A 13,182-nucleotide genomic window follows, 5' to 3' on the forward strand; every position below is an offset into this window, starting at 1 on the left:
GAAGAAAGGCAGTATCTGGTGCCCCTCGAGATGGAGGACGAGAGGGGTTATAGATATTTGTTACTATGAATCTGCTGACCTCGGCGCCGGCCTCTTTAACCACTAAGGGTATAGCCATGGTGATCTCTCTACAAGTACCTGTGATGTCTTCAGATGGCACCGGGGGTTGCAGTAGGCAAAACACAGTTACCTTGATAAGCAAATTATGTGGTTCTTGGGCATGGATTGCCAAAGTAGGAGGGTGTGAAGTTGATGGCTGAATCCCAAGACTGAATTCCTCTGAAAATGGAATCCCACTTTACATTTTTATCTATCTCGTGTGTGTGTGTGTGTGTGTGTGTGTGTGTGTGTGTGTGTGTGTTTGTGTGATGAATTACACACACTAGAAAACAGGTATCAGCCTTGTTGGCTCGTCCTGCAATTTCAGCTACTTAAGAGACTGGGTGTAGGGAATACAGTTTCAAGGCCATCCTAGGCTGCATAACAAGATGTGACATCTCATTAAAAAGACATTGCCAAGAAGCAATAAACACTCCTTTTAAACTCCTCCATACTGTAGCTGTCTATTAAAGGTTTTGGCCTTCGGAGCCCGAGGCAGGCCTCTAGCTGTTGATGCCATCCAAGGGCATGCTTAGCTGGAAGACTCTGGGCGAGAAGCTGCATCCTTTACACAGGACCAAGACTTGAATGTTTTTCCCTTTCTTGGCTGTGCTTCTTGGCTATGTGGCAATGGTTTGTAATAGTCCGAGGTGGGTCACTTATATTTCAATGGGCATAGCCCATTCACAGAGTTAGCAATTCCTTTTGGGATATGTGAGTGGGTCAGCTTCTGCTGGCAGTTTTCAGAGATTTCAAATATGGCTTCCTCAGGGATTGCTACTCTGAGGCTCAGGTAGAGTATAATGGAAAAAAAAAAAAACACCTGGTAGGATACAGTGAGCTTTTTAATTACACACTGGGTAGATCTGCCAAGTTCCAAACATAAAAATAGCTTCTACTTTGGGCTAAGCTCTGGATGGTGTAATGTGCGTAATTGCTGGCATAAGCCATTTTGGAGGAAATCTACTTCGATGTCTCCATATCGTGGCATTTTATCAATACACACACACACACACACACACACACACACACACACACACACACACACACACTTTGGGATTGTGGGTTTTCCATCTTCTCTATTCTCGTAGAAATACCCTTGGATGGGTGTTTAAGTTGTTTAATTGCTTTCTCTCCCTGTTACAGGGAGGGTTAAAGTTTCCTGTGCGTAGAGGATGTTCAATCCTGAAAGCAATTGACATATGTTGAACATCCTGGGTTCTTCCGAGCCTTACTTCCACTACCTAACATCACATTAGATAAATGGATCCTCTAATGTGGCCCAGTTCATCTACAGTCCTCTACCATTTACACATCTATTAACTGGGCGGCACATTTTGTATGGGCAGCCCACCAATATTTTGAAATTTCAGGAAGTAAAAATGAGACCTGTTTTTTTTTTTAAAGTCTTATCTCATTAATTTCAAAGTAGAAACGAGCAGTTAAGAAGAAAACCAGTTATAACCAAATATTTAGAGTGAAATGTGAAAAATTGCTAGATAGAATTTATTTATGCTACTAATATGAAATGAAATCTACTAAATAGAATGTTATAGGAGCCCAGAAGAGGGAGTGGCATTCTGTCAAAAAAAATGCCCTGGGAACTTCCACTGAGAAAGGGAAAGGTCAGTCTTAGAGGATGAAGTGACCTTTCTAAGCACAATAGGAGGGCATGTGTATTTCAACGGAGAGAATGGGAAACAAGAAGAGGAAAGGCGCCCTGTGGAGAACTTAGGGTGAGCTTGTCCTTAGTCATGTGGGAACTGTTATCTCAGAATGAGTGACTGTTATGTTCAACACGATCAGTTTTCCTTTTCAGATTGACGATTACCCAGAGTTTCTGAATTCACCAGACAGAGAGATCAACCAGCACATTCGAATCATCTATTCTTCAACAGTCTTGAAAAAGGAGCGCGGGAAAGCGAAAGGTGTCCGGAAATTCCTGTTTCCAGTTCACCACAGCAATGCTAACAGAAAGGGTATGTAGTACATTGCATATGTATATATATTTATCAAGACAAGGTTTCTCTGTCCTTTGATACCTATAGATTTAAAAAAACAACAGTTCTGGTGAAGAAGTACTGAGGGTAAGTGGAAGGTTTATGGACCTGGGTCTGGATTGTCCAGTGGCCAACCTTTGAGCCTCGGGCCTCCCACTAGGAAAGGGTGGTCATTTAACAGCATTGGTTCATCTTTGAACCTCGTGGTGGCATATACCTATAACCTCAGCACCTGGACTGGCGGGTGAGGCGGGAGACTGTGAGCTCAAGACAAGCACCCGTCTAAAAGAAGAAATAGAAAAACAAGGAGAAACATTGCTGATGACCTGTCCCTGGCAGTAGGACCTTTGAGACAGGCTCTATAGTGTCTAGGGGATATTTCTGGCCATAGCAGGCAAGTGGGATTGATAGCCAAGAAGCAGGGTCGCCGGACAGAAAACTACTCAGAGGAAACCTTGAAGTCATGGGCATTCAGGCTAATTTAACAGGATTCTGCTGAAGGCAGGCCAGAGTAGTCAGAGGTTACCTGGGGACGGAAGGAAGACGAATCAAATCAGATATGCGAAGTGACTATATATAAAACACTGAGCATCCGGGGCCTCTTTGTGTGCTTTGAGATGTGCTTGCTATATAGTGCGGTTTGTAGTTGAAAATACTGGGCTCACAGAGAACGTGGGTTCGGTTCCCAGCACCCATAAGTGGCTCTCAGACATCTGTCCGGACCCAGTGTCCTCTTCTGATCTCCGTGGGAACCAGGCACGGGGGGGGGGTGCGCATATGTACACGAGGCAAAACAGTCATACACATTGAATAAATAAATAAAAGGATTGCATCCTTAGTGTCGAAGGAAAGGTGGGAAATAAAAGGCCCACCCATGGAGAAGCCCTTCTTCAGACACCCGAGTGGCCATACAGTGTCCACTGCTCTTCACTCCAAGCCAGAAAGAGAGCCTTCCAGAGTATCAGACAGCTACACAGTAGAAGGAAGGTGTGTGATGTTTTCCCTTTAGTGGCCCAGCAGCCCTGCTCATGGATATAGCTACAGTATGGAAACTGTTTGTACCAGGCATCATTAGCAGGGTTATGAAATCCCTGGCTGCTCACCGGTCGGTCTCCTGTCACACTAATTAGGACACCTAACGGGTGTTGGTTGCCTCAAATGCATTCTCAGCCTGCCCACATGCATCATTTTCTTGGTTCTTTTTCAACAGGGACAGAGGTGCGAAAACATATGGAAAGAATACTGCGAAATGCATTTAAGTTTAGTGGAATAGGAATTCCTAGAAACTTTGCAAATGATGTTGAACGGTGGAGAATTTATGCTGTGTACCTCTGTGTGGCTGGTCACAGAATCTCTTCCGTCATCTCTTTTGACTTTGAGATAATTCAGATAATTCATAATCACTGGAGATGTGTTTCTGCAAGCTGGCCTCGAACTCACAGAGATTCATCTGCCTCAGCCTCCCGAGTGCTGGGATTAGAGGTGTGAACCTCCATTCCTGCCCACTCTATCTGACATTCTGGTGTAGATGTTCTTTCAAATACAATCCTTCTCTTATCACAAGAAGTGATAATACACATTACAAGAAAAAAAATCTGTTCATCCTTTCTATCCTGATAACAATGACACACTGTTTTCTGTCGAGGTAAACTATTTGGTTAGGGCACTCCTTTATATATAGAACACTGTGGTTTACCTCTTAGGTGTTCTGAAATGTGGTCTTAAAGTAAGGGCTCACACCTATCTGACCAGCTGTGTCAAAAGAATCATTACCCATATCCTTAATGTTAATGATAATGTCATTATTATCAACAAGCATTAATTACTGAGACGATAAATAAAGGTAATTATTAGGACTGGCTTCAAACCTCTGGGGAGAAAGCCCAGGGAATATTTTTATCATGTGGCAAAGTTGTCCACTCTCTAGTCAACACGATCATCTGAACAAAGGAAACTCAACATGTGAATAACTTGTAATTAAGAACACTTGCTTTAAATCATCGCACATAATTATTAGACCCAGCTTTTCCAGAGATAGAGAGAAAAAGTAGTTTTTGCTCTTAAACATATATGCGTCCTTCTGTGGGTCCCGGTCAGCCATTTGGATTTTCTGTGTTTAGGTGCAGAGAGGTTATGAAATGTGCTGTCAGTCAGCTTTCCTTCACTGCACAGTACCTGAGATGAATGAACACAGAGGAAGGGTTAGCTCGGCTCACAGCTGTCCAAGGTCACTTGATCCTGTGGTTTGGGGCTTTGGCACAGCAGCATGGGATGGAAGGGAGACGACAGAGCAATGTTGTTGGCTCCCGAATGAAAAACACATACACAACCTTTATATTTTGATATGTCCAAAACAGCTCAAGGGCTGGGCCACTTCCTAACCTCCACATGACTAATCCACCTCTCTCCGATATTCCCAAGTTACTATTTACTAAATCCTATATTCCATCTTGGCTGCCCTAGACCCAGATGTGCAGCCCTTTTGGGCGGCTATGCGCTGCGTCCCTTTCCTCTCCTCCCTTTCCTCTCCCCGCTCTCCCATCATGGCGGATCTCCTCCTTCCTTGATTCCCTCGCTGGGAATCCTAAAAGTCCCACCTCTCTCTGCCCTGGCCAGCCATTGGCTGCTGACAACTTGTTTTTTTTTTTTTTTTACGAATCAGAACCGATTGGGGGCAGGGTCCCTCGGGTCTTTCTTGAAGAAGAGCAGACTCTTGTGCAAACAATTTTGGGGACCCAAATTAACACAATAAAAGCAGTCCCGGGTGTTGGGGATTTGGCTCAGTGATAGAGCGCTTGCCTAGCCTGGGTTCGGTCCTCAGCTCCGACAAAAAAAAAAAAAAAAAAGCAGTCACTGCAAGGTGTTTACCTCAGGCAGTTTAGAGGTGGAAGAAAGATGGGAAGGGCTTCAGGTCCCAATATCCACTTCATGGGCATGCTTTCGTTTACTTCTTCCTGGCCCTTACCCTGCAGGAGTTCTACCACCTTCCAGGAACGCTGTGGAACTGGGAGTAAGCCCCTGGGGAGACATCGCAGCACAAACTGTAGCAAACTACAGGAACAAACCAGTGCCAACAGTGGCGAAGAGAAACTTCCGAAGCTCTGGACTAGGTTGGACCAAGAATTACTTAGTTTTAGGTTCATTCTAGAACATTGTCCATATGAAAACTTATTTCAGTCATGGACGTATTTTATAACTTGATTGAATTAAGTCCAACACTGACGCATTCAGGCATTGAACGTGAGTGCTGTTGGGTAACTGAATTTCAGTTTGTGTTTAAACAGCGTCATGTGACGAGTGGTTACTGTCATAGTGCTAGAACCACAGAGGACACTTTAGAGATTTAAAGAAAAACAGACTAATCCCCAAAGCAGAACGACATGTAAGGTAATGAAATGGAATGGAAGCAGGTGTGGCGGGACATGCTGGCTATCCTACCACCTGGATGAGGCAGGGGGATCAGGAATTAAAGGTTATCATCATCTGCATAGTGAGTTTGAGATAGCCTCTGCTACAGGAAACTGTTTCAAAAACAAAAGCAAACAATAAAAGGATACAAAAACTAAAAAGAAGGAAGTTCAAACAGCCAGCAGCACATGTCTGTAACCCACCACTTAGGAGGTAGAGGCAGGATGATCAGTACAAGTTCAAGGTCAGCCTGGTCTACGTAGCAAGTTCCAGGCAAGCAAGGCTATGTAGAGAAACAAGAACAAAAGAAATAGAATTGGAACCAAAAATTTGAATGTATCTGTATCTCATGGTTTTATTGCCATGAAGAGACACCATGACCAAGGCAACTCTTATAAAGGATACCATTTAATTGGGTCTGGCTTACAGGTTCAGAGGTTCAGTCCATTATCATCATGGTGGGAAACATGACATTATGTAGGCAGACTTGGTGCTGGAGAAGCCAAGAGTTCTACATCTTGATCTGAAGGCAGCCAGAAGACTCTATCTGCACTGGGAGGACCTTAAGCCTCAGAGCCCACCCCCACAGCGATACATTTCCTCCAGTAAGGTCATACCTACTCCAACATTGCTCCACCTCCTAATACTGCCACTCCCTGGACCAAGCATATTCAAACCATGGGAAGTGTTTATTAATTCAACTTGAATATCTTCACAGGAAGAGGATTTTTTTTTTTCAGTATAAAATCTCTTGCAAAAGGGAAAGCAAATTTGTTCTGTAGTCTGGTTTCATTTCTGTCTCTGTGACAATATACAATGACAGAAAACAGCTTTGGGGGAACGGGCTCATTGTCTTATAGTTCCAGGTTACAGCCCATCATGGTGGGAAAGTGAAGGCAGGGACTTGAAGCAGATAGTCATATCTGCAGACAGGGGCAGAGGGAAGATAAATGCATGCACGCCTTTGCCTGAATTACTTTTTCCCTTTGTAAAGTTAAGGATCTAAACCCAGGGAAAACCCACCAACACTGGGAGCATTTTCCTACTTCAATCAATCTACCAAGACAGTTTCCCACAGACAGTTCTCACAGGCAAGCCTGGTCTAGAAAGCCCCTCATTCAGACTTTCTTCTGATGATTCTATACTGTGTCAAGTTTGCAGTCAGAACTAGTCATCACATAGTGTCTTCTAAAAAGTTTCCTGTGTGTGTGTGTGTGTGTGTGTGTGTGTGTGTGTGTGTGTGTGTGAGAGAGAGAGAGAGAGAGAGAGAGAGAGAGAGACTTTTTTGTACAAGTCTCTGTGTGTGTGTCATCTGTACATGTTTCTGTGGGTGCATGCATGTGTACTCATACATATTGAGGCCAGAGATCTATTCATATGTCTTCCTTGGCAGCTCTCACATGACGTTTTGAGACACAATCTCTCACTGAACCTGGAGCTCATGGTTCAGCTAAGTTGGCTTGCCGATGAATTCCAATGATCCTCCTCCTAACCCCTACCCCAGTGCTAGGGTCACAGACACATGCCACTACCCCAACTTTTACATGGACACCGGGGATCTGATCCCAGGTTCTTGTGTGGCAGCCACTTGACTGCCTGAGCCATCTCCCAGCCTGCTGACAAATGTTTTCAGCTGGGTAGCATTGTGAACATTCCATCTGAAATCCATTGGGTTAGCTGACCAAAGACTTGGTGTCTCAGCTATTTCACTAGAGAATGGAATCCCTTCAGGCTTAGCCATTCTTGCCTTAACTCAAAAACTCCAGTACTGAGTGTCTAGGAAGTCAAACATTCACCTGCTTTAGAAGCAGGCCGAGCCCTACTCACACCTGGGAAAAGGTGCAGATTCTCACTGTCCCCTTGCAAATGAAGACTTCAGACCAACATCGAGTGACATTGGCACTAGAGTTTTTGTGTCACTACCTCATAAACTCAAATTATATAATTAATGGCCACATGTTGTTTGTTTGTTTTTTTTTTTAAGTTAAGCAAGAGAATAATGCCCCTACCTTTTGGAGAAGAAAAGTTTATAGAAGTCAGAATGAATCCTCTCTCAGGTAAGATTATTTTAACTCTGATCAAAACTCATTTTATGTTGCAGTTTTTAAAAATACATTTATATACATTGTATGTGTGTGTGTGTGTGTACAAATGAGTGTGCAACAGTGTAACAGTGTGCATGTGGAGGTTAGAGATACCTTGCAAGAGTAGGTTCTCATCTACTTTGTGGGTTCTGTGGATCAAATTTAGGCCATCAGCCTTGGTGGTCAGAACCTTTACTCGATAAGCCATCTCTCTAGCCCTCATTTTTTTTTTAAAATAAACTTGTCTACCACTTGCTTTAGATTTGTTTTGTGTATCTCTTAAATATGACAATGAAAAGAGTATTCTGAGGGTTGGGGATTTAGCTCAGTGGTAGAGCGCTTGCCTAGGAAGCGCAAGGCCCTGGGTTCAGTCCCCAACTCCGAAAAAAAAGAACCAAAAAAAAAAAAAAAAAAAAAAAAAAAAAGAAAAGAGTATTCTGAAATTTTTTTCCCAAATTAAAATCCAGTTAGCTAAAGTAACATAATGTGATTTATTTTTCATTTTTATGGATAATTCAATGTCAGAATGTAAATGAATAGTTGATTAAAGTTGAACTAAAAATAATTATTGGCTGGGTGGTGGTGCATGCCTTTAACTCCAGTACTTGGGAGGCAGAGGGAATCAGATCTCTATGAGTTTGGGGCCAGCCTGGTCTACAAAAAAGAGTTCCAGGTCATCCAGGCCTACACAAACAAACAAAAAATTATTGATCGTGAGTTCTGTGTACAGCAAAATGTTGGGACTTTTAACATTTTTGTTTGGTTTGGTTGGTTCAGCCTTTCTTTTTAGGATGAGGTCTCATATAGTCCAGGCAGGCCTCTAACACGGCCATGTCACCGTGTAGCTAAGAATGACCTTGAACTCCTGATCTCTCATCTTCACTCACTGGTGTGTGGATTACAGGCCACACACTTTTTAAAAATGCCGAGGTGCTGAGAATCAAACTCTGGGCTTTGAGCATTTGAGGCAAACCCCCCTGAGCCTTATAATGGATACAAAGGTGAATGGGCATAACCCGCGTCCTTGCGAGACTACGTAACATTCACCTGGACTTATGTAGTGGTTATTAATATGCTGGGTGCCCGGCATGAGTTGAAGCAATTTGTCTAAGAGGTGTTTTGTTTTGTTGTTGTTTTTTTTTGTTTTGTTTGTTTTTGTTCTCGAGACAGGATTTCTTTGTATAGTCCTGGCTGTCTGGAACTCAATCTGTAGACCAGGCTGAGCTGGAACTCACAGAGATCTTTCTGCCTCTGTCTCTGCCTCCCAGTACTGGACTAAAGGTATATGCTGCCTCTGCCTCGCTCTGAGAGATTTAAAGTGGGGGGAAAAATTAAATTCCTTTGTGGGAGAGATCTAGATTCCAGGTGAGGGTTGGTAAGAGATCCCAAGGAGATGGGGCCATCAAGGAGCCTGGGATGTGAAGACTGAGGCAGGTGACACATGGAGCATATATGAAGGCTGCGTGATGGCTCATCTTGATTGTCAACTTGACATACCTGGAGTCTTAGTTAGGGTGTGCATTCTGTGAAGAGACACCATGACCGCAACACTTATAAGGACAACATTTAGTTGGGGCTGACTTACAGTTCAGAGGTTCACCCATTGTCATCAAGGCAGGAAGCATGGCAGTGTCCAGGCAGGCATGGACTGAAGGAGTTGAGAGTTCCACATCTTGATTGGAAGGCAGCCAGGAGAAGACTGTTTCCAGGCAGCTAGGAGGAGGGTCTCTCAAAGTCTACCCCCACAGTGACACAGTTCCTCCAACAAGGCCATGGCTACTCCAACAAGGCCACGCCTCCTAATAGTGCCACTCTCTGGGTCAAGTGTATTGAAACCACCACACCAGGGAAGAAAACCTCAATTCAAGAATTGCTTCTATTCTATTAGCTTGTTAGTATGTCTGTCGAAGCAATTACTTATTTGCTAGTTGATGTAGGAGGCCCCATGCCACTATGGATAGTGCCATCCCTAGGCAGGTAGGTAGGCCTGGGCTGTGTAGGAAAGCTAGCTGAACAAGTCAGGTGGGGTTATTCAGTAAGCAGCAATTCCTCCATGGTTTCTGTTCCAGGTTTCTGCCTAAGTCCCTGCTCCTACTTTACAATGATGGGCTTTGTCGTAGTTAGGATTTCATTGCTGTGAAGAGACACCATGCCCAAGACAACTCTCATAAAAGAAAACATTCAGTTAGGGCTGGCTTGTGGTGGGAAGCATGGTGGCATGCAGGCAGGCTTGGTGCTGGAGAAGGAGCCAAGAGTTCTACATCTTGATCTGCAGGCAGCAGAAAAGATTGTGTGCCACAGTGGGCGTAGCATGAACATAGGAGACCTCAAAGCCCACCCCCAACAGAGACGCACGCACTTCCTCCTTTAACTGAGCAAATGTTCCTGCAAGAAAGGAGGAAAACGTCCACAGGACAGAAATCACCGACGTTAAGTAGTGATAGAGGGGCTGGAGAACTGGCTCGATGGGTCAGGAGGCTTGCTGCTCGTGCAGAGAACCAGAGTTTGGTTCACAGCATCAGTGCTAGGTGGCCTACAACTGCCTGTGGCTCTAACTCCTTTGCTTCTGGTACCACCATAGGGCATGCATGGGCACCTACACGTACGCGCACATATGCATGCACTAATAAAAGTAGATCCTTTAAAACAGGAATAGTGACAGTGGAAAACATTGACGCCTTGTCTCCCTTTCTTCTCGACAATCAAAGCATCCTTTTCTTTATTCTGAGTATTCCCAGGAATGGCAAGCATCTCGGAAAAGCATAGGGTTTCTTTTTCCCTTTTAATTTATACTGAATTTCCATAGTATTGTGGAGGTCAATATGCTGAGGGCCTACAATCAGAAGACAAAGACTCAGCAGCCATTGGAATGTAGTCACTATGGGAATGCCAAGTATCCTCTGAGGAGGAAGGCAGTGTTTGCTTTCCTCAGAGCATGTTCCCTGAAGCTGCTTAAACTCTGAAACCCAACGCCTTGTACACAGCCTTGAGTATTTACCATGGTGCAAAGACCACAGTGGTGGAAGAGAAAGTGTTTTGTGACCTCTTCATGACTTTTAGATAGATGTTCCGGGGTTGGGGATTTAGCTCAGTGGTAGAGCGCTTGCCTAGGAAGCTCAAGGCCCTGGGTTCGGTCCCCAGCTCCGGAAAAAAAAAAAAAAAACAAAAAAACAAAAAACTAGATAGATGTTCCTATTGCGTTAAAATGGCTGCTGCCTGTTTTAAACAAGTAGCATTTTGATTGTAGCCATGGACTTTACAGTGAGGAGAAGGAGCTGGCGATTGGAACCCAGAACAGTCGATGGGACTGTCCTGATGAGAATGTGTTCTATTTGTTTAACATTAACTTCATGGATGGACTAGAGAGAGGACTCAGCAGTTGAGAGCACTGGCTGCTCTTGCAGAAGACCCAGGTTCTATTCCCAGTACCCATGCGGTATCTCAGAACTGTCTAGAACTCCAGTTCCAAAGGATCTGATGTCTCCTTTTGTCTCACACTAGGCACATATGTGGTGCACAGATGGGCAGGCAGAACACCTATCACATATATATTAAAAACAACAACAACAACAACAACAACAAAAACAACTAACCAGGCTAGTACTAGGTGGCACACACCTTTAATCCCAGGACTAAACTAAGGACAAAGAGGCAGAGGCAGGTAAATCTCTGAGTTCCAGGACAGCCAGGTCTACACAGAGAAACTCCATCTTGAAAAACAAAAACAAAACCAAACAAGCAAAGTTCTTTCAGTGAAAGTATTGGGACTGTAAGAAGGCTCAAAATGTCCATCATTAAAAAAAAAAGGGGGGGGGGAGGGTTGGGGATTTAGCTCAGCGGTAGACCGCTTGCCTAGCAAGCGCAAGGCCGTGGGTTCGGTCCCCAGCTCTGAGAAAAAAAAAAAAAAAAAGCCTTTTTAGGATGTGTTAGTGCGGAGGCTTATGGATCTCTGTGAGTTCAAGGCCAGCCTGGTCTACATAGCGAGCTCCAGGCCAACCATTGCTACATAGTAAGACCCCGTCACAAAATCCAACACAATGACAAAAACCCAAGTGTAAAACAGTGACTCTCTGTATGACATTAGTAGTGTTTTATCTCTGAAAGAAGAACATGCTGAAAGAGATCCACGCCCAACTTCTATGAGCCAGCAGTAATAGTAAGTGTATTAGTTACCTTTCCTGTTGCCATGACAAAACACATGGACCTAAACATCTATGTCTACTATCCAGGCCGCATGGCCAAAAGGCTCTGCAACCTTCAAAATGGTGCTTAGGCGAGAACGGAACACTTCAAATGACACTTGAGATCCAAATCATAACGGAAAGTGAGATCTCCTCACTCCCTTCTCAGAATTAGCATTCCATGTCCATGACATTAGTTGCTTTTTGAGTCAGAAACTGCTGAAACTGGTGGCTGGGTTCTCTTGGTCCCTCACTGTTAAATTCTCAACATTATATACCCATTTCTACCCACAGGTCCCAGCAGGAGAGCAACACTCCATTCAAGGACCCAACTCCCCATCCTTCAGACCTTAAGCAACTGTCCCCTGCAAGCCAAGGCGCCTCTCGGCCTTTGCCTACCCTCTCTAGTTGCCAGTCTGGGGCAGCTACTGACATGCCTACCTGCTCCCTATCTCTTGCATCAAACACAGAAGAACCCCAGGAGCTTCCAGATCCCAGAGACTTCCCAAGAGAAGGCTCTTTCAGGTTTGATAGGAACGAAAGTGTGTTTGGCTTAGGAAGTTCTCTCCCAGCGTCTCCTTCGAACAGCTGTTCGAGCCTAGAGAAGGAGGAGTCAGAACTTCACCTGTATATTATTTCTGCAACCTCGTCCATATTTCTGCACCTAAAGAGTTCGTGGAACAACTACATTATAGTAAGTGACCGAGGAAGCCAGCCTTGGCATTAGAGGAAGCCACCCTTGGCCTCAGCGTGTTTGAGGTTTTTTGTTTTGTTGTTGTTTTGTTTTTATTTTTTTTAGGGCAAACATGCTTTCTGCTCTCTCTCTCTCTCTCTCTCTCTCTCTCTCTCTCTCTCTCTGACTGAGCCTTGGAATTTAGTGACTGTCATGAGAAACAGGAATGCACTGGACAATTAAGGGCATATTTCATTCAGGCGTTTGCAATAGGGAGAAGTGTTTATTAATGAGCAGTGTCTTGGGAACTGTCCAGTTGGCTTGGCAGCTTTGATCACCGTTATTCTTGCAGAGGGCCTGGGTTTGATTCCCAGCACTCACAAGGCACCTTACCACCATCTGTAGCTCCAATTTCAGGGCATCTGATGTCCTTTTCTGGCTTCCCTGGGAACCAGGAATGTATGTGGTATCCATACATACCTGCAGGCAAGATAGTCATATATATGAACGAAAGAAGAAAGAAGAAAACTGTGTTAGGGAAAAGAGGAGGAACCTAGGCTTTTGAGGAGCAAGGAAGCAAGGACCATCATGACAAAGTCTTTCCAGGGCCTTTTGCAGTTAGCTGGGTAACACAGAACTTGGATGAATTCAACAGCGTCACTGTGTCTCTGTATTCCTTTTTTAAAAATTTTATTACTGCAGTGTGCATACATGTGTGTGCCACAGTGTGCATGTGA

General features: G+C 44.2%; 1 protein-coding gene across 13 annotated transcripts in view; it reads left to right on the top strand.

The window, feature by feature from the left end:
* The window catches only part of C7h12orf56 (similar to human chromosome 12 open reading frame 56), a 51,618-nt gene that overhangs the window by 12,233 nt on the left and 26,203 nt on the right, over window positions 1–13,182 (top strand). For all 13 annotated transcript variants that reach the window (XR_010053030.1, XR_010053029.1, XR_005486701.2 and 10 more), the window contains exons 2-4: window positions 1,919–2,078; window positions 7,492–7,564; window positions 12,067–12,466. Coding sequence is in view for 5 of the 13 variants with exons in the window: in XM_063264104.1 (XP_063120174.1) it covers window positions 1,919–2,078; window positions 7,492–7,564; window positions 12,067–12,466 (633 nt within the window). In the remaining 8 variants the exon portion in view is untranslated. The remainder of the gene's footprint in view (window positions 1–1,918; window positions 2,079–7,491; window positions 7,565–12,066; window positions 12,467–13,182) is intronic.

This window comes from Rattus norvegicus, chromosome 7, assembly GCF_036323735.1.
Source record: "Rattus norvegicus strain BN/NHsdMcwi chromosome 7, GRCr8, whole genome shotgun sequence".
NCBI lineage: Eukaryota > Metazoa > Chordata > Mammalia > Rodentia > Muridae > Rattus > Rattus norvegicus.